The 20,852-nt window shown below is 40.6% G+C and overlaps 1 protein-coding gene across 4 annotated transcripts in view; it reads left to right on the top strand.

Annotated features, from left to right (window-relative positions):
• The window catches only part of sipa1l1 (signal-induced proliferation-associated 1 like 1), an 89,335-nt gene that overhangs the window by 44,519 nt on the left and 23,964 nt on the right, over positions 1-20,852 (top strand). For 2 of the 4 annotated variants that reach the window (XM_035995041.1, XM_035995039.1), the window contains exons 2-10: positions 1,674-1,743; positions 9,191-9,320; positions 9,600-11,207; positions 11,449-11,671; positions 12,213-12,343; positions 14,366-14,554; positions 15,231-15,405; positions 16,637-16,740; positions 17,063-17,220. In XM_035995041.1, the coding sequence (XP_035850934.1) occupies positions 9,735-11,207; positions 11,449-11,671; positions 12,213-12,343; positions 14,366-14,554; positions 15,231-15,405; positions 16,637-16,740; positions 17,063-17,220 (2,453 nt within the window). In that variant the 5' untranslated portion in view covers positions 1,674-1,743; positions 9,191-9,320; positions 9,600-9,734. The remainder of the gene's footprint in view (positions 1-1,673; positions 1,744-9,190; positions 9,321-9,599; positions 11,208-11,448; positions 11,672-12,212; positions 12,344-14,365; positions 14,555-15,230; positions 15,406-16,636; positions 16,741-17,062; positions 17,221-20,852) is intronic. The other 2 variants (XM_035995043.1, XM_035995042.1) reach the window with 2 other exon arrangements.

Below are 20,852 nucleotides of genomic sequence, written 5' to 3' on the forward strand. Positions count from 1 at the left end.
GTATGTAATGCTTATTGGATTGGATTGCTTGACAGGTATCCCTCTTAATACATGTGGTAACAAATATTTACATGTATTTCACATGTGTACTTCATCTTCACTTTATGAATGTATTTGTTTTAACCTGAAAAAAGGAATGTAGATGTATAATAATGATTAGAAAAACATCTTATTGCATCGTGGAGGTAAAAAGGAGAGGATTGTTGGATCCCAGAGGCACAGTAGGAGGAAGGCAAGGAAGTGTGTGTTATGTGTGTGGGGGTGAACCAGGTATCGTTGTCTTGCTGTGGAAATGGTGTATGGCTTTGACTAAACTACATTGCGGATCAGAAGAAGCAGTCTTACATGCAATGTTGTGGTAAACTACCTCTTCCTGTATGTATTCTCAATGTACCGGTATATTAACCAGTCTTTTTCAGCTGTTTTGCTGTGGCAACAATGCAAACGTGGACACACACACACACACACACACACATACACACACATAGGGGGTGTAGGAATGCCATAACTAATCGTGTTGCAGGTCCTTATTGTGCAACAATGACACAAAGTGACACTTATTCACTCTCTTCTCTGAATCCCTGTCCTGCTATTTCCCCACTCTATTTCCTATCACTTGTCTGCCCTCGCTATAAAGGTAATGGACAAAATATTAAAAACACTTCTCAGTATAAAGCAATACAATTCAAAAGCACAACAAACTACAGCCTCAAAAAACAACTAAAGGTGAATCAACACAAATAACATTATAATCTGCATGAAGTTTTGATGTTTTGCAGGGCTGTTGTATAAACCCGCATTAGTTCTAACTAGGTGTTCCTAATAAACTGGCAAATATGTCTTTCCCTGGAGAGTAATATATTTTCTGTTTATGCACATAGCATAAAATATTTAAAGAACAATAAAATGTGACAAGGAGCTGCCAATTACACTTTATTGTTGAAGACCGTTAAAGATTAGCCTAGAAATCTAGACACACCCTAGCGGCAGCAAATTTAATTTGCAGCCAGGGGGGTCTAGGCACTCTCCGTTGGCTTGCGAGCTGGAAGAACCAAACTCTAGTCAGGCCAATCACATCGAGTATAGAGTCGGTGGGCGGGCTTATGGCTGCTGCTGCTGGGAACAGTGGTCTTCTGGAAGACTTGGAGTTAAGCTTTTCTTTGAGAAAAGAACAAAGAACGGCACTGAAATCATTCTTAAAAAAGGAAGATGTGTTCGGAGTTTTGCCGACCGGATACGGAAAAAGTTTAATCTATCAACTAGCTTCTCTACCTTCTTCGTTGCTCTGCTGGGTTGTAGCGCTTATCCTATTGCGTGCAGAGGGAATTTGAAAGACGACCGTTTATCCCGCCCCTCGGATTGAGCCATGTCAATGGTGAGTTCCCAGACCCAACATCTTGATGTGGGTCTGGCTTGTCAGGATAGTTAAAGATGTCATTTGAAGTGACTTCACCAAACACACACATACTTTATAGTGGATATAACCAGTATAGTGCAAATCAGGTCCCTCACTCACCCAAGGTAGATTTTACTGTCATCAGTTGATGGATCTTGTTGCATCTTTACATCTCTTATGATTCAGAATAGAATAAACTGTATTTAGCCAAGATTAAACAGTTTGAGGTTGATCCTCGCAGCATTCAATTTTCTTCTTCTTCTTTTCATCTTTTTAGGTGCTTTGTGTTTACAAGAGATCCAGACACCCACAGTGAAAAGAGAGATGTTTTTTCTCGTCAAGGTCAGGTAAGAATATTCACATTTTTGTTAAGCATGCCATGTGCATATGCCAGTTTCGATGAAATGCAAGAAAGAGTATCTCAATAAATCATGAGTCACAATGAAACTAAAATGTGTCAATAAAGTCATGAAGAAATGAGTTACAAATGTGGAAACGAGATGATCCGTATTTGTGACTCAGTGCTTCAAGACGGGTAAAAACTGCTGTTAAAATGGAGGTGCGAAACAGAGTGCTCGTTCATATGGATAAAAAATGCTAAACCCTTGACTGCAGCTCTGTGCAACTCGCTGTTGTAGAGCAGACCGAGCCCCTGGCCATTACTAGCTGTTCTTTTATTTCGAGTCACTGTTCAGTATTAAGGGACATTTTTCTTCTTCTTCTTAAAGTGATATTTAAACTGTAAAAATGTTCATGTTCTTATACAAAACTCTACACAACGCTAGTTACTTATTGTAACTATTGTTCATTATATATATATATATTTATTAGGGCTGTCAGACGATTAATTTTTTTTAATCTCGATTAATCGCTGAATTTCTATAGTTAATCGCGATTAATCGAATATTTTATCACATGATTAAAATTCTATTATTTTGCGTTTCAGAACTGTTTTTAAGTACATATTAACAATGGAAAGCAATTATTACCAGTGTATCTTGATTGGGAAAAATGTGTGAATCTGTCATTATTGCACAATTCCTCCAAGTACCTAACTAAAAAAACTAAAAATCCCTATCTTTACCAGAGTCATTATAGTGTTTAGTAACTCCTAAATAATTTTGATTACTCACTGACGTCCAGTGATCACCGGTTAATGAGACAGTGTTTGCAGCACCTTGCAGCAGTTCTAGTCTGGCTGCTTTCTCCGTGTTGTACAGGCTGTGTATGCGTGAAAACTACTGTCCCCCTCGACGGCAATGACACGGGTCAGAACATGCCAACCGTAGTACGTCTTTAAGACCCGAGTCCTCTACGATGCTGACAGGTCTGCAGTTAGTTGCCACCCGTTTCGTAAGAGCTGTAGTAATTTTTTGGGATTTGGTTTCATCCACAGTAGCACTCTCCAAAATACTGCTTTGCCTGAGTGGGTAGCATGCTAGTGGGTAGCATCAACCTGAGTCACGTTAATTAGCTCGTAGGTGGTAGCTCAAGCTTGACGTGCTTCGGTGATATTTTAATTCGGCTTTACACAATGTGCATATGACTTTATAATGGCTTTCGACTTGTCTACTGAGCCGTCCGGGAGTTTTGGAAAATAAAAAGCACCATTCAGAACTGTGTTGCTGCTGTCTTTCTCCATCATGCCTGCAGCCTGCAGCAGGAGGAAGTAGCGCAGCTTGATGATAAGTAACGGTGCGGCAAAGGGTCAAAATAGTAGCCTGTTAGGCGCCGAGTGAAGTGTAAAATAAATTAATAAATGGCGGCATGCGATTAAAAAAAAATGAACGCGTTATGATCGGCCCTTAATTGCATCGCGATTAACGCGTTAATGCTGACAGCCCTAATATATATATATATATATATATATATATATATATATATATATATATAATCTCATATTGTATCAGTCATCTCCTGCCTCTGCCTCCATTGATCAGCTCTGATAGCCAGGGATAGGGGGGTGTAAGCCGTAGAATGCCTTCACAATTTCACACTCGAGAGAAAAAGACAACATCGGCAGTCGGCAGACTAAAGAGCACCCAAAAAGCCCCTTTTAAGTTGAAGTGAGCCGGGGAGTAGACCCCACCCCACTGCCGAGCGCAAAAAAAACAGCAAAGCACGTTTATCTTTCCACACAATTACAATTTCACTTTGAAATGCTCTGAGCTGTAACCCTAACACACTGGACTGCCTGCTGCCTGACAACTTTCAAAGAGAATAATGTTTGATTTATTTCTTTCTCCTTATCTTCCCTCTGTGTCTTGGCCTACCATTTTCTCATCTACACTCAGACTTGCTGAGATGAAAAGCTGTTTGGCTTTCAAATGGTTGTGTAGCATTTAGGAACACTAGGCCCATACTATTACATTTTGACACATGAGAGGTTTGAAATACCTGCAGTTCATTTAAACTGTTTGTTTTGGGGATGTCATTGGTGCAGAATAGTCATTGCTGATCTATTTGTTAATTGCAATTCCCAGAAAACAGTTGGAACTATCATTAGTAATTTGAAGCTTTCTGCATATAGCTTATATTCAAGTTTGGATATGAAGTTTGTGCTTTCCCGTCTACACTGATACAAAGTTTAAACCAGCTGAAAACTGAGACACTAATGCCACTCAGCCTGGGAGAGATGACTTTGGTGAGAAAATAATAATATGATGCAACATTCCTCATCATCTGTGTTAGACACATAAAGAGACACACTGAATGCTTGAGTCATAACCTGGAATGTTTCCAGGTCTTTTGGTCCTGGGGCTCTTTGTGTTGCCTGCAGTGGCTCTATAGCATGTCTTGCCTTAACAGTCACACCTATGCCCAGCAACATCTTGGCAGCAGGTGTTTGAGAGACTGTCAAAGTTTCAGTCAGTTTATTTGTAATTGCCGTTTTCCCATCTACAGCTTCTATTGCACCCCCAGCCATCCAAGAAGGGGGGATCTCTTTTTGAGTTTACTATTGAGAGGTCCCTTCCTTTTATTTTCTTAATGTCCAAATGCTTTTGGTTCCTCTTTGTCTCCTTGGAGAGCTTGGGCTGGGTGTCAAACTGTTTCTGTTGTATGTGTTGTCTGGATTTACAACAAAAACAAGACATGACTTGACTTGACTCACCAGTCGGTGTAGTAATGCTGTCTGTCTGCAGAAACAGGTGTATAATCCATACTGCCTGGAAATAACTCCATATTCTTCAACCACAATACTGGCTGATAAATGACAACCAAACACTCTGTAATTGTCTAAAAATATTAACCAGTTCCAAAGTACAATATATCTGAGAATAGAGAGAAGAAATGGAGGGTTTCGGTCTTAGCAACTGAGTGTGCGTGTACACACGCACGCACGCACGCACACACACGCACTCTTCTGCTCAACGTTTTTGTGCCCTCTCGTTTCAAGAGTCTTTCTATGACTCTGTCCCCTTTCATTGTTTAAGGCTAGCCTCTTTTAGTCCGTGTGTCTGCTCTGTAATTTTAAGGTGTGTGTGACTCACTGTGCAATGGAGCAGATTCACACGGTGCCCATACTGGCACACCTGTGCTGCTTGACAACAACCTTATATTGTAGCAGCCAGAAAAAATTTAAATAATCCGGTTTCAAGGTATACCGCGGTTTGAAAAAGTCAGTTTCAAAACCACTAAAATTTTCCATCATACCGCTCTTGTGGTATGAGCTGTTTTCTATGAGTCGTCAAAGACAGACAGTGCAGTTTTGAAATCCATCTCCCTGCCAGTGTGCAGTGCGTTTAAAAATAAAAATACATTGGGGCCACCTCTAGCTCACCCAGTAAGAGCGTGCGACCCATGTAGGCTGAGGCCTTTGCAGCGGCCCGGGTTCCAATCCGACCTGCGGCCCTTTGCTGCGTGTCATCCCCCATCTCTCTCCCACCTTTCCTGTCTATCCATTGTCACTCTGAAATAAAGGGAAAAAAGCCCCTAAAAAAGAATCTTAAAAAAATAAAATACATTGTGTTCAATGTAAAAAAAAATTTTATTTTTTTACCCAGACATTTGAAAATAATACAATTTAAAGCTGTAATTGCAATACCGTGAAACAGTGATATTTTTGATAAAGGTTATCATACCGTCAGAATCTTATACCGGCCCATGCCTAGCAAGCAGTACTATGGTTTGCATATTTTTAAATGACCATAGTAATCGTTATGACAACCTCATGACATTGTACTCATTAGAGAACTAATCCATAGATATTGTCATTTATTCCTCATCAACGTTCTAAGTAATACTTTATTTTACTGGTCGCATAGTATCTTATAATTTCATGAAAAATGAATTCATCGAAAGGAAAAACTGTAATTTGGATTTATTATTTTAGTTGTTGAGTTGGTACACTTGAATTTATTAAGTCCAATGAGTTGTAAAGCCTATAGGCTCTTAGCCAGTGCACAGCAGGTCAGTTAAACAGGCACGTGTCTATAGTGTCTATAGGCAAACAAACAATTTAACACATGAATAATACATTAATAGTGAATTATATTAACTTAGGTATAATTGGAGCAGTTCATTCAAGGACATTCCTCTGAAAATAAACAACTGCTTATAAATCCAACACAACAACCAACAACAAAAATCTAAAAGTACTGCTTGTACAGTGCTTTACAGAAAAGTACCAGTACTAGTACAAAATTTAGGTTCACATCTTTTGAAGTCCGTCTTTAAGAATGCATTGGAAGAGTTATTGGCCATGATAATCATTCCTCCTGTCCATATTGGCCACAAGGCAATCCCTTATTAGCATCACTCCAATGTAAGACTAAATGTGCAGTCGGGCAACAACATGTTTTTATGAGGCTTGAACACTAGTTGAGTTAGTCAAACTACCTACGTGCCATTCAAAGTTACATTCTTTTCAGCACAATTTCCGTCCGTAGAGAATTGTCTATTAAACTCACTCTCATATTACCAGATTTGTTTCTGCAATATCAAATGCTTGATAGCATATTACAATAACGCTTTCATGTTTTAGTAATGTCGTGCTTATCGTCCTTTTCACCGTTATCTCTAAGATGCACGCCAGTCCCTCTGTTAACAGTTTCCAGTTGATTGGGCCAGAAGACAACCTCAGCAGTGAAGCTACATATTTACCTCAGGAATCGACATCATTTAGACATTGCTAAAGGTTACTGAGTATCTGTCAGTGTAATTGGTCCTCTGCGACTGCAGAGAGGCCCGCTATGCCACATTCATTCGTTTCAATTCCCAGTCTCCCTACTTAACGTATATATATATATATATATATATATAGCTTTCTCTTTCACTGTTTTTCTCAGTGTCTCCTAACTCTCATTAAGGAGTACTACCCAGTCTTCAGCAGAGAAAGAGAAAGGCACTCTGCAGGTAGGTATTTGAGATACTCTTTTGAGTGTGATTTTAGAGGCGTCATTGACTTATAGTGGAGGGCAATGCCGCCTTCCTACTTTCTGAGGTCTCTTGTATTATATTGGGGGAATAAAATGAAATTTTGCTCTTTTTTATTTACAAAAAGCCACTTAACAGCTCCAAAGTCAGTGTCATCCATCTGTAAAGTAATGCACATTGTATTGTGGGGAGCCCTCTGATTGGGTGTTGTGGCTGCGCAGGGAACAAATTGTCTTTCACCAGTAAATGATGAAGAGAAACCATCACAACACACCACTTTCTTCTCAGTGTTTATGCTACTTATAACTCACTATACCTGTTGACCTTTTTACTGCCCATTCCTACGTGGGAGTTTATTTGAGGCTATTTACATGGCTTATTAGTTAACACATTTTCGCATACCTGTGTTTGAATAAATGCTGCTTTAGTGCAATGCTTTATCTTTCATTTGGTATTTAGGGGATTTGAGTCTAATCAAAGGAGCTTTGAAAAGAATGGTGAACCACTGGTCTACATTTGGTTGGGGACATGGGTTGTAAAAAACTCCCTCTGAGGAGATTCATCCATATTCATGCTCTATCATTTCCACAATTCATCTCTTTTGAGAATTACGTGTTTCATTTTTATCAACCCAAGAAGTTGTATATCTGTTGAGACTAAAATGGCTGCTTATGAGCCTTAAGATACATTTTACAGTACTTATGATCTCCAACAGGAAACCTACATGCCTCTTTGTCCTACCAAAAATATACTCAAAAATACCCATCTAAACAACTCACAAACAGCGTTAGAGTAGAGGAGCTACTGTAGTAGTAGTGTCATAAGTACTGCCCACAAAGCAGATCTTTGTTAATGGGCCAGTTCCCCCACTTCACAAAAGACATTTTCTTAAACAACGTGTGGCATTGAACCATGCCGATAGTTTTTATGATGAGATATCTGTAACATTTTTGACACAACCCCAGAGTATGGGAGTGATTTGAGTAAGTCTGTTAGTGCTACTTAAATTACTGAATAATTACATTTGAAAAACTCAACAGTAATGTGTTGTGTGTTGAGAATCTGTTCACAGCAATGTGTGTGGGAAGGAAACCTTTACTGTACTATTCCCTATTTCCATGGTGATACACAGTAGTGTGGAAGAGAGAGGTAGTGCACCATTGCATGCCACCATGCACAAGCCAGTAGACAAACGCATGCTAATGGAAGTTTTTCCTCAGCTCTTATATTAATGGCTGTGGAAGGCAATAGCTGTTAAATAATTTGCTTTTATTGTTTAAGATGTTGATTTTTTTTTTTTTTTTTTTTTTTACATATGGTTCTATATTACATTAATCTCCTGAGCCCTTCAGGGGAAATTCCACATTGTGTGGGCTGTTCAAGGTCTTTTACAGCTTGTGTCATGGCTCCTGATGTTATGAAGAAATATCCAAACAGGAAAGACATGTTTTCCTTGGTGAAGGCAAGAAGAATTAAATCCTGAAGAGTCTGCAATTTTACAAGGTTTTCCAGAATGATGTACAAATACTCAAAAGGAATAAATGTCATGGCTTCCTTAAAAGAGGGCTTCAACAATCTAGCATTGCCCTTTCCTGAATTTTGAGACATGTAATAGACTTGTTGAAAAAAGGTCACAACCAATGCTGCAGTAGTCTGGCTTACCAGATGGACAGTGTGGATATTGTAGGTATTCTCCTCTACTTCCACTGTCGGTTTTGCATGGGCACCGTCACTGCATCCAGACCTTAGCTGCGCCCAAGACGATTGTGATTGGTTTAAAGAAATGCAAACAAGCCAAAGCGTTTGACTCGTGCAGCCAGAGCATGCCTGGCAACGTCGGGCTTTTGCAGAGTCTCGCTATACATCAACATTTATTCACTGTTATGGATCAAATACCACAAATGCTGGCTTTGGCAATTCCCAGATGCAGCTCAATCTTAGACCATGACTTCCTGGTGAATGTGTTATGTATTATGAACACCAAATGCCTCCCCGTTTGTAACTAAGGATTTGTAGTCCTCAAGCCCAAGATGACGAGCCCCGATGACAGCAGGGTTGTTTTGGGCAAAGTTTTCTACAGACCAGACAACATTGTCAATTTTCACAGACTGTGTAATACTCTGCATAACCAATAAACTGATCTTGAAGTGTAAAAATTGGTTAGCTTTCCCATTGAGAAAAATGTAGCTGTGAGTCAAATCATTGGCTGTAAGTGGTCTACTGTGTGACACTACACGATTCATGAAAAAAGTGCAGTAGTAGTAGTTTCCCATCGTTTACTTTATAATGGTGGCTCTGAAATAAAGGTACAATTTGATACTGTAGAACATATGATGGCGGATGTTCTCTAACTTGATCTGTTTCCTTCCTGCTTTCCTTTCTACCTATCCTCTTTCTCTCTCTGTACTATTTTCTCAGTTCCTGAGTTGGTCCTGTCCAGACTGAATTGAGTTCTCCTCTAGTATGGTTGCAATGAAGACTGCTTTTTAGAGACTTCAGCTGTGAAAGTTCACTATTAACACATTTCTGTTCATCAAGCTTCTTCAAGGTACAGCATTTATTTATTTTTTATTAAAAATAATACAAAGGTCTTGAACTGTGTTGTGTGATGAGAATAGGTTTTTTATTCCAGTATTTGATTTGTAAAAGTTTAAAGCCAGTCAACTTTGTCACATTTTTAAAAGCTGTAGGGTATTGGTGAAATTCTACACGCATACTGTGAATGCTCCCATTCCCTTTTTTACCAATGCTTTAAAGTCATTTGTTGATCATTAATTATTTAACATTGTGCCCAATTCATGTTTTCTTTTTTTGGCTCTTTCTGCAGCATCAAATGTATTCGTGAGACTCTCTCATCACTTCAGTCAATGGGCATTATGTTGACCCTAATCTAAACCCATTAGCAACCCATCCCTACCTTTTCCTCCCATCTCCCCTCCCCACACCCTTTCCCATCTCCATCATGACCAGTCTGAAGCGTTCTCAGACAGAGCGCTCGGTTGGGGGCTCAGTGCCGGCTTCTGATGAGTTTTATACCCGCCGCCTGCGATTGCCCAATGGAGGGGCACCACCACCCCGCAGTGAGAGCGCCCACATCTCCTCTTCCTCCACCACTGGCACCAACCCTGGCGTCCCCAAGATGGGGGTTCGTGCTCGTGTGGCTGATTGGCCCCCAAGGAAAGATGGGGGAGGAGGGGGTGTTTGGCATATCACTGTGGAAACAGACTCCCCCAGCTCTACAAACACCACTAGCTCTTCAGGATCAGGAAGTGGAGATAGAGAAAGACTTGTAGGAGGAGGAGGAGGTGGAGGAGGAGGAGGTGGAGGAGGAGGAGGTGGAGGAGGAGGAGGAGGAGGAGGAGGAGGAGGAGGAGGAGGAGGAAGTAGTGGTGGCAGTGGAGGAGGAGGGGTGTCAGCCGTCACAGCCCACAGCAATCTGTCAGCCAAGCTGGGCCACCTGATAAGCCCACAGGACTCATCAATGCTGCGCAACATCCACAACACACTAAAGAGCAAGATGCATGGCAAGGGAAAGGACAATCGCTTCCTGTCACCGGATGGCTATCTGGGCTCACCTCGCAAAGGCATGAGGCGCATCCGTCAACGCAGTAACAGTGATATAACTATCAGTGAGCTGGATGTGGACGGTAATGAGGGCTGGTCATTCTCCGGGTGGACACCCATGCACCGTGAGTATGGCAGCACCTCATCCATAGATAAACATGGTGTGTCAGGAGAAAGCTTCTTTGACATGCTCAAGGGATACCAGTCCTCTGAGGCCCCTGATCAGCGAAGCCCAGCTCCAGAGAAGCTAACCGAGCTACTTACCGTGGCCCCAACAAAACAGGCTGCCCTGGACTTGCCAGATGGGCCATTAGGTCCAGCCAGAGGTAGTCCTGCCAGCCGGCTGAAGGAAAGAGAGAAGCACTTGAAGAGGAGGTCAAAGTCAGAGACAGGTGGAGAGTCAATATTCCGTAAGCTGCGCAGTGTGAAGGTGGAGGGTGACTCATCGAGGGCTGGCTCAGATGCTGAAGATGGGGGGAAAGGGGATGAGAGTGGCCCACCTCCCAAACCCTGGGCATGTCAAAAAGGCTTTGCCCATTTTGATGTACAGTCTCTACTCTTTGACCTCAATGAGGTAATCCATAGTCGGCAGTCTGGGTCCAAACGCAAGAACACCACTACCGGTGCCTCGGCTGCTGCTGCTGCCTCTGCTTCGGCCACATCCTCCCTCTCCTCCAATCAGAGTGGAGTGTATGGGTCACCCTGTGGCTCACAAGAGGAGCTGAGCAAGGAGGGGACAGGAGGAGGACACGGTACCAACCCTGTCTTGGACCCTGGTGATGACAAGAGTAATGACCTGGTGCTCAGCTGCCCTTGTTTCAGGAATGAGATTGGTGGAGAGCGAGAGAGGAACATCTCTCCACCTAAACAGGTAGGTTTAGTGCAAGAATCTACGATGATGACATTTTTATAAAACTGTATCTATCTGGGCTCTTCCATTTTAAGTCTAAAACTACAATATTATTTTTTTCTGGCCATTTTGAGACCGCCAAAATTGAAGATAACTTAGAAGTTCATTACTGCATGTTAAAAATGCACTAAAGATTAAATGTACATTAATAATATAGTTGTCAGCTTACTTGCTTTACTTGTCCTTGTCTTCCATCCCCCAGCAGGGCAGCATAGGTAGTGGTGGTAGCTCAAGCAATTCTTCTGGAAGTACAGAGGAAGGACCTTTGGATGCCATCCTCACTACTCATTTTACTAATGCTGGTGTGGCTGTGTTGGAGGCTGCCAAGGACGGGCCAAGCCAACATGCTGACAGGTCCAAACGTTACATTATGGAACATGTTGACCTCGGCACCTATTACTACCGAAAGTACTTCTACCTCAGAGGTGAGCAAAATAGGATAGTCTGGGCTAGATTCACAGTTCTTGATTATTGATAGCGGTTTCTCCATGTCTGGTTTGTAAGTTGTCTGCCCTAGTGCTGTTGACTGTATACTGTATATTTTGATAACCTTAAAAAAAAATATACCCAGAATTGGCAAAGAAAATGGCATTTTCTAACGGCCAAGCTTTATTCCGTTTTGACAATTGACACAATATTCCATACAAATGCAAATGCATCCTGCATTTAACTAGGAATAAGAGAAAAGATGCCAAGCAGTGGAGGAAGCATTACTAAAGTTATTTTTTACATGCAAGGGACATTTCTTTTCACAGTAGCACAATAGTTGGGCATATAAATATATATATATATATATATATATATATATATATATATATATATATATATATATATATATATATATAAAAATAAATAAATGGGCAAAGTGGTAAAGTCGTCCTTTAATTTCCCAAGTTTTTTCCCCCTCTTTCACATCATCCTTTTCTGTACATCCCTGCCTAATATCCCATTCCTACTCACCCCTAGAACACTGGAACTACCTGGGGGTAGACGAGAACCTGGGCCCAGTGGCAGTGAGTTTGAGGAGGGAGAAGTTGGATGAACACAAGGAGCATGGCCAGCAATACAACTTCAGGGTCATCTTCAGAACGAGTGAGGTACATTAAAATGGCCACACACACACACGCATATATATATATATATATATATATATATATATATATATCTCACCAGGATATACTGTATTTGTAGCTGTTCCCTCTGGAGCCATGAATGTTAATGTTCACAAATGTGTCAATATTCACTATTTACTGAGTGATGTTACTGAGAAGCTCTTATGAGTTGTGTAGGTGTAATATAGGATCAGCGCCCAGCCTTTCTTACTGAAAAACCCGGTTGAAGGAAGACATTATAAAAGCTTTATCTCAAGGTTGTCAGATATGGCTCAAGACCTTAGATGCCACCGCCTCCATTCCTTAACTCCACCTCAAATTATTGCATGTTTGATTTAGTTTGAAATGCGTTTTCCCAATTGTTTATTCACAATGCTCATTCTGTAGTTCACAGTGATCGGAAGTCTTGTGTGAATTCCCTCTAGGCTTTGCTGCCATCCCCTCCTATAGACACACTAGAGCCAGAGATCCATGTCCTCATTCTCTGAGCTGAACGCCCACCTACCATCTTTGTCAGCCTTCATCTGTCAAGGACTGAGCTGTGCCATCTTACAGCTAAATGAGACTAAAATAGCGCCAACGATATTTGCGTAGAGAAGCGAAAGCAATGCTCTCGTATTGAAGAGCACCATGAGTAATAGCCCTTCCAATCTCTTGGGATGACGCACGACCTACTGTGCTGTGTTTTCCTCTATTTTCTTCCCTTCTCTTGACTCCCTCTCTAATTGCTATTTTCAGAACAGGGAACTGGGCAGGTATAGATATACAGTATATGTGTGTCTGTGTGGGAGGGAGTGGGATGCACTGATGTTGAAGAGATAGGACCAGTGACCACTGAGGACAGCTTTTGTCCTATCTTGAGTGAGAGTACTTCTCTTTAGTTTGTTTAAACCCGAGGGTGTTGGCACTAACCTTGAGCCTACCGAACACTGAAGACACACAATTTAAAAGTGATTCTTAAGAGCCATGGGACCACTACGGATATCCAGCTGTGTTTATTTGTTCATAATGGATATTCAGGTCCTGGTCCTTCTACAGTCCTCGTGATTTATTCATGGATGTCCTCCTCGAGTTTGTTTTAGCCTCAAGCCTAAGAGTCTTCATAGCTTGCTGAACCAGACAGAGAACATGGTTTGGCAGAAATCAGTTTCTAGCCTGAAATTTGTGGAAAAAAAGAGAGATTTATTTTTAACGATCTTGAGTCCATGATGCAGTTCAGTTGTGGAAGAATTGCACCCTCGGTACATTCGTTACCAACGGTAATACGCTACTGCAGAAAAACAAGTACTGTCATGTTTTAAGAATGTTGGTACCGACATGGTACTGAAGTACCGTTTCTTGTGACATCCCTAGTTCTACTGATGGCTGGACAGCTAGTTTTGCTTTTGTTGCCAGCTTTAGGGGGATTTTGACACCAACACATTGCACAGAGCAGCAAGGGAGGGGCCTAGCTAAAAATGTTCACAACCACTTGAACAATTATCTAAGCAACAAATAACTGATTCTGCTATTGTGACCAAGCATTTGCAATACCCCAGTGTAATATGCACTAAAGATAAAATCACCCTGGGAAGTGTTTCAAAATGTTCAACACATTGTATTCAGTAGTGGTGATAAGAGAAAGTGTTTTACACTGATCAATAAAGACAGAAATAGGACATGACTGTGGCATTATTGTATTTTGGAATGCTCATGTAATCTTATCTCCAACAGCACAAGTTTTTAATAGTACATCACAGTGTTTTCACTCAAAGACACAACTGCAGACCAAGACATGACATGTCACCAAATATATGATTTACTCAAGCTTAAGGATAGCTTAATGAGTCAACAGTGAGGTAACAGTATAAGGTGTGCATGTCAAATTACAGTATAGTATACTTGATGTATTATTATTTTTTTTACTTGTAAGTAATTTCCACAGTTTCACAGCGAATGAAAAGAACTTGTCCTGACTCTTGCATGTCCTATTTTCTTTCCCTCTTCCTCTGGTTGTCCTGCCTCCAGCTGAATACCCTGAGGGGCTCCATCCTGGAAGATGCAGTACCTTCCACATCCAAGCATGGTCTAGCTCGAGGCCTACCTCTCAAAGAGGTGCTGGAGTACCTGGTGCCTGAGCTCAACGCCCACTGCCTGCGCCTGGCACTCAACACACCTAAGGTCACTGAGCAGCTAATGAAGCTGGATGAGCAGGGGGTAAGGATACAAGTTGGGCTGGGTAACTTTGATTAATTCCTTTGATTGTTCATATTGGAAGAATTCCTTTTTTATTACTGCTATCCAATTAGTAAAAGGACAGTATTAGTCAGACTTCATACTGTCGTGATCATTCCTTAAAAATACAATCCATTATTGATCATTCTTTGACCTAAAGACGCACGTGTCCGCGACATTATCCTTTTTGTTTTTTATGAATCATTTTATGTGTAGGTGTTACATTTTCCAAAGGGGGAGTTCTCATTGTAGAACAGAATTATTTATTATTAGTTTTATTTTTTATTTATGCTTAATTTATCCATTCACTACCACAGGCTATTATGTGTAATTTAAGTAGAGAAACTCCCTCACATATCAGCCCACGTGAACAAACACACACCTCAATCTAAAAAAAGGGAGAAAAACACATAACAAGCTCTTTTGATTCTCATGCTCCCTAATGCAATCATTAAACCTCAACCTCAAAATGTCAACATGATTTCTCTGGAAAATGGCACTGCGATCACTGCAGTACAACCCAAGGTGGTTATTCTTGAAATGCCAACATGACTTCCCCCTAAAATGTCAACATGGTTACTCTGACATGATTTCTAAACAGTAATATACACATGTTTCTCCCCTTTTCACTGCAACAACCTTGGTTTTCTCTCCATAGTTGAGTTTCCAGCGGAAGGTGGGGGTGATGTACTGCATGGCAGGCCAGAGCAGCGAGGAGGAGATGTACAACAATGAATTGGCTGGTCCTGCACTGGAGGAGTTCCTTCATCTGCTGGGGGAGAGGGTTAGACTCAAAGGCTTCACCAAGTACCGGGCCCAGCTGGACACCAAGAGTATGTACATGCACAGAAATTACAAGTTGATGGTGTTACTAATGCCTGATCCACAGCAGCAAACTTCTCATTGATTATCTAGGAGTCTTGTGTTTATGAATAAAGCCTCACATGTTTGAAACGCTTTTGAGACTTCTACTTCTCCCTTCTGCCCCTCAGCCTCAATCTGCTTTAATCCCTCTAACTTCCTTTCAATGATTTTTCTGTTTCCTCGGTATGCACTGCCTTAAAAACAAATGTTCCTTTAATTTCAGACAGATGGCCCCTGGTGTCATATTATTATATTGGGGGACACTGGTCCACTGTGTGTTCTCCTCTTCTCTCCTTTGCCCTACCACCTCTGCATTTGCTGTAGACAAGATGGATGTCTACATCACGTCTGCTTTGATATTTAACTCCATACTTTTCTTATATGAATTAAGTCTTACCTTGTAATACTCCGTGAGACAAAAACTCCCAGTCACTTTTTGCAGGACATGTAATACAACCTTCAGTAGCCTCTAGTAAATTAAATACAGCCATGCAAAGCACTCCCAATAGAAGGAGTGTAATTAATTGAGGTAATCTAGCTAGGTTAAGTATGGCCTTTTAAACACCTTGTGACTGTTTTGTTCTCTGAACAGAGCACATCAATAGACTGTGGAGGTGGTTATTAACATGCAGTGGCTCTCTTTAGGGCCAGAACCTGTTAAGAGCTCAGGGAACACAGGGCCGTCTGATCTGCATTTGCAGCAGAGGAAGATGGGGAACATAATGATAATGTTTGGTTATACTTGTTCATTCATTTGGTTATACAATCCATTGTATGGGAGTTCATAATTGGAATGTTTCAGAGAGAATTACTGAATATTTTTTCAGAGTTTTTTCAATTGACTGTTGTCTGTCCTTGTTCCTGGACATGTCCCCTGGTGTCATATTATGTTCTAACTTCTCCATATCTGACTACATGGTTTTTATAATTACAAAATACAATTTTACAAAGTAAAGATTTAATACCGAATTACTTTTGCCATTATGAAGCCACAGTTTTAAAATGATTTTAAACTGGCAATATTCTTATATTCTTACTTAGTATTCTTACTTGGGAATATAAATGCTTTTTCCATATCTGGGTGTGGGCCCAGAAACCGACCCTACATGAAGAGAGGGGCCTAAGATCGGTAAAATATTGTATTTTTTTTACTGTATTCCAAAGCATGAGAAATTCACATGTATTTGCATCCCCCCTCAGCTGACTCGACGGGCACCCACTCCATGTATACCACTTACAAAGACTATGAGATCATGTTTCATGTGTCTACCATGCTGCCATACACACCCAACAATAAGCAACAGGTAGGTTATTTAAAGGGCTCACAGACCCAACACACTGAAGTCTTTGTCTATGAACATGTTGCAGCTATTTATTTATATTATAAATAGCCATGTAGGGCATAAATGCATGCAAAAGTATTTTTAAATTTGAATGTACCGTTGAAATTCTAGATAATGCCTTATTAGATAAAGCACTACAGAACTTTTGTGTTCACAGTGCAGTGTACATTTTAAGTTAACTGGTTCAAAAGTTTTGCATTGTTTTTCTGTATTTTTGTTTTTGTAATTTACTAGAACTCAATATCTAACGCAAGTTTCTCCTGCTGTCTCTTTGCTTTTTCAGTTACTCCGCAAGCGTCATATTGGGAATGATATCGTCACGATCGTGTTCCAGGAACCCGGGGCGCTCCCCTTCACCCCCAAAAATATTCGCTCACACTTCCAGCACGTCTTTGTTGTTGTGCGTGCTCACAACCCATGTTCCGACAACAGCTCCTACAGGTGATTTTCACTTTTCACTTTCACCAAAAGTGTACACGTGACTTTTCTTCATGAATCACTTCCTATCCCTGCTGAAACAATAATGCTCTTACCTGTTGCTTCAAATGGTTGTACATCTCTTATTTCCTTTGCAGTTCCACCACTACATCATAGAGTAGGCTGTGGGTGTTGAGAGCCCTCTCTACCACTCACGATTTATTACCACATTGTCAGAGATGTGTAATATGAAATACAGTGTGCCAGCCCGTACTAATTTTTTTTAAAGAAATAATGAACTTTCTGCCTGTTCAGCTGTGAAGGACATTTCATTCTCATTCTCATTGTTTATTCCTGTCTCTGTCTTGTTATCTAGTTTTCTGTCAATCTCTCTTATCTTGCTCTCTGACTCCTCTTCCCTCTCCCACTAATGGCTGTTTTTTAATTGCTGTCTGAGCACATTGTGTGAGGTCTTAATTGTCCCCTGTGAGGCTACTTTGTTACTGACACACACACACACACACACACACACACACACACACACACACACGGACACACACACGGACACGGACAAAGAGCCCAGCAATAGAGTGAATTTTGAGCAAATACTGTTTATACGTGCCTTCTATGATTCACAAATGTGAATGAAGTTTTCTGAAGTGAAAACTAATTTCACACACACTCCATAGAGGTAAAACATCAGGTTTCAGAAGTAAATTTCTGATTCATACTCACCACAGGGAATTTGACTATGAGCCATGATGTGTTAAGTAAGGATGACCTCAATGCTTTGAAGTTTTGGTGTGTATTTTGGTGGACATTCACATACACACAGGGCAGGGAAATATAGCACACTTCTTGTATTTAGTATGGCTCTGCCTTCTGCAACTCTTAAATAATGTATAGTATAAATGGCTGCAGTCTAAATGTTTTTTAATATGAGGTCTAGTAAACTTCTCCAGATATATTACAGCACCACTGCTACTGTATGTTTACCAAGAATTATGGTGTTTTTCCTTAAAGAAATATATTGTCATTGTAAATAAACCCTTAACACATGTTGCACATGCTTAGTAAAGTAGATGCCAATGCAGTTCCTTTTTTTCACATAGATGCATCGTCACAGTTATGAGACTTTTACTAGTTTAGACAAACAAGCGTCACATAGTATGAGGCAATGGTGACCCTGAACGTGACTCCCAGTGAACATGTGCTGTATGGTGTGAAAAATTACTCACTTCCTTACACAGGTTGATTTAAGTCTGATTATTCATTTTTTTATGACAATTTCATGTGACATCTTTGAGGTACACATGAATCTTCTCTGTGCATTCTACTGCACATTAAGTGTTGTGACAATGACCGAAAAAAAAAAAAAAAAAAACTATTGATTCCCATTGAAATCCATTTCGAGGTCTGTAGGGAGTAGCTTCACACAATTTCTAACCCCAAAAATTTGCATCCTAAACCTAAATGACCAGGTCCTGCGGTTAGAATATACAGTATACATTGTATATTTTCCTGAATACATTCCCTGAAGGAAAATGTCATAATTCCCTGACTTCTTACCTCTGTTCCGATGTCTAATTTAGAACACAGCATTGCATGTGCCCTAGCCAGAAAAGCCACCACACGAACCTGGTTTCTGCTTTGAGGACTAGTTGTCACAAGTAGACAAAAACATGTTATATGTACCTACCTCACATCCACACACATACATACATCTTAGCCACTCACTCTAATAGGTATTGACATTGTATGGTATTCTTTTTCTTGTCTTGCCTCAGTGGGCAGCTGGTCGTGGATACTGGAAAAGCGGAGCTGCCCACACACTGGATATTTATAAGACCACAAATCACTGAAACCACAGGAATGTGCTCTTTCATTTCTGCTACCAAACCTCCTGCCACGAGGATCACACAGCAGCAACACAGCCCAGCAATTCCCATTACACTACATTCTCATTTCTCGCTCCCTCTCTGGCTTCCTCCTCACCCTCGTTTCTCTTTTTTTTTTTTTTTTTTTTGTCATTCAGTTTTTTTATGCTCTCTTTGTCTTCTTCTCTGGCTCTCAAACCTCTACCTTTCTCTCCATCACTTCTCTCTGTCCTGCATGAGTCACAGGTCTATGGTTGACTGACTCACAGGTGTTTGAGATCAGCACAAGTGCTTTTAGAGCTCCAGAGTAATGTATTGAGTGATGTTGTGGTGATGGAGAAGAATAAGAATAAAAGGTCACATTTTATTTTAAACATTTGTTCAGCCTGCTTATAACCACTTCAGCTGCTCTTCTCTGAAATACCCTGTGTGATTCATTTGTCATTTACTGAAAAGCGGGCTGATATTGCCTCGGGACTACGTCGCTTACTTTGTGCTTCTTATAATCAGTTTAAAAATGTAAGCTTTGATGTGCTAGTACGCTGCAAGGTGAAAGCTAGTTAAAAGGACAATTCTGGGTTACTTTTTAACTGGGCTTTGTTTTGTTGATATTTTCAAAGTTCCATATACTATAATATATATAAACTGGGCTGGCTTTCTTAATCAATGACATCATTAATTGAGGAATTTCAAACAGGAATGTGGCCGGGTTTTTTCAGGCAGTTGAGAAGAACTGCTGTCTGTTGGAGAGAGAGCTCCATTTGGAGTGAAATGGGTTTTTTTTGTACTTTATACATCTATTCCATACATAAAACACTATATAACACACTAAAAGATGGGAAATCCAAAAAAGCATAATAGGGGCTCTTTAAATATTTTTTTATGAAAGTAGAAATGAGGGTAAGAAGCTTCATACTGAAAATGCACTAGTAGTTCTGTTAAAACGGACACAAATGCCTACTATAATAGCTGCAGGAATGTTTATGTCAGTGTGTTTGTATGACCCTCCACCTACACACTTGTATACATGCACTGCTTTCTCCCTAAATCTTGTTTATGTCAATGATTTCAGTACATATGCCATGTAACATTTTGACATACTACTGTAGCAACTACTGAGGGTATTCCCACCAACACTGTACAAGTCTGTGTGTTCACTCTCTGAGGCAATTTCAACCAGAATAAAATTGTTTCCTCTCTATCCTCTGTCTGTCACAAACAAGGAAAAGTGGAAAATGACGTTTAGTATAATTGAACACCACACGTCTCCAGGACAGGGTGTCTCTGAGGTATGTTTAGAAATATGTGGGTGACGTTTTGACTTTACTTGCTTATTAGACAAAGCGATTAATCCTGGTGGCAACATGTGTGCTAATGCATGTCAGCAGGGAGGCGTGTGGGACGAGGGCACCGACTTCCGGTGCTACTCTCGTCAGCTGGTAATTATCACCTGAGAGAGGATCTGTGATTGAGCTCATTTGGTCTGGAGAGATTGAGGACAGGTGTCCCATACAGACATTGAGCTTTTTGTGGGTCATAAAAAGCCATTTCAGGGCACTGCTAACCTTTTTTTTTTTTTTGTCAACCACTTCAGATTGAGACATTCAACAGATCAAGATGTAAATCAGTTTGTCTCACATAACCATTCCAGCAAGCAATAATTCCCCTATGCTTTCAGAGTCTCCCACACAGTCCTCCTTTCTCAGCCACATTTTCCTTTTCCCTCATTCTGGGTTTTCTGGAGCTTTGGGTTGGAGATTTGGAATTGTACCCTCCCCT

This window comes from Sander lucioperca, chromosome 19, assembly GCF_008315115.2.
Source record: "Sander lucioperca isolate FBNREF2018 chromosome 19, SLUC_FBN_1.2, whole genome shotgun sequence".
In the NCBI taxonomy this organism is placed as follows: Eukaryota; Metazoa; Chordata; class Actinopteri; order Perciformes; family Percidae; genus Sander; species Sander lucioperca.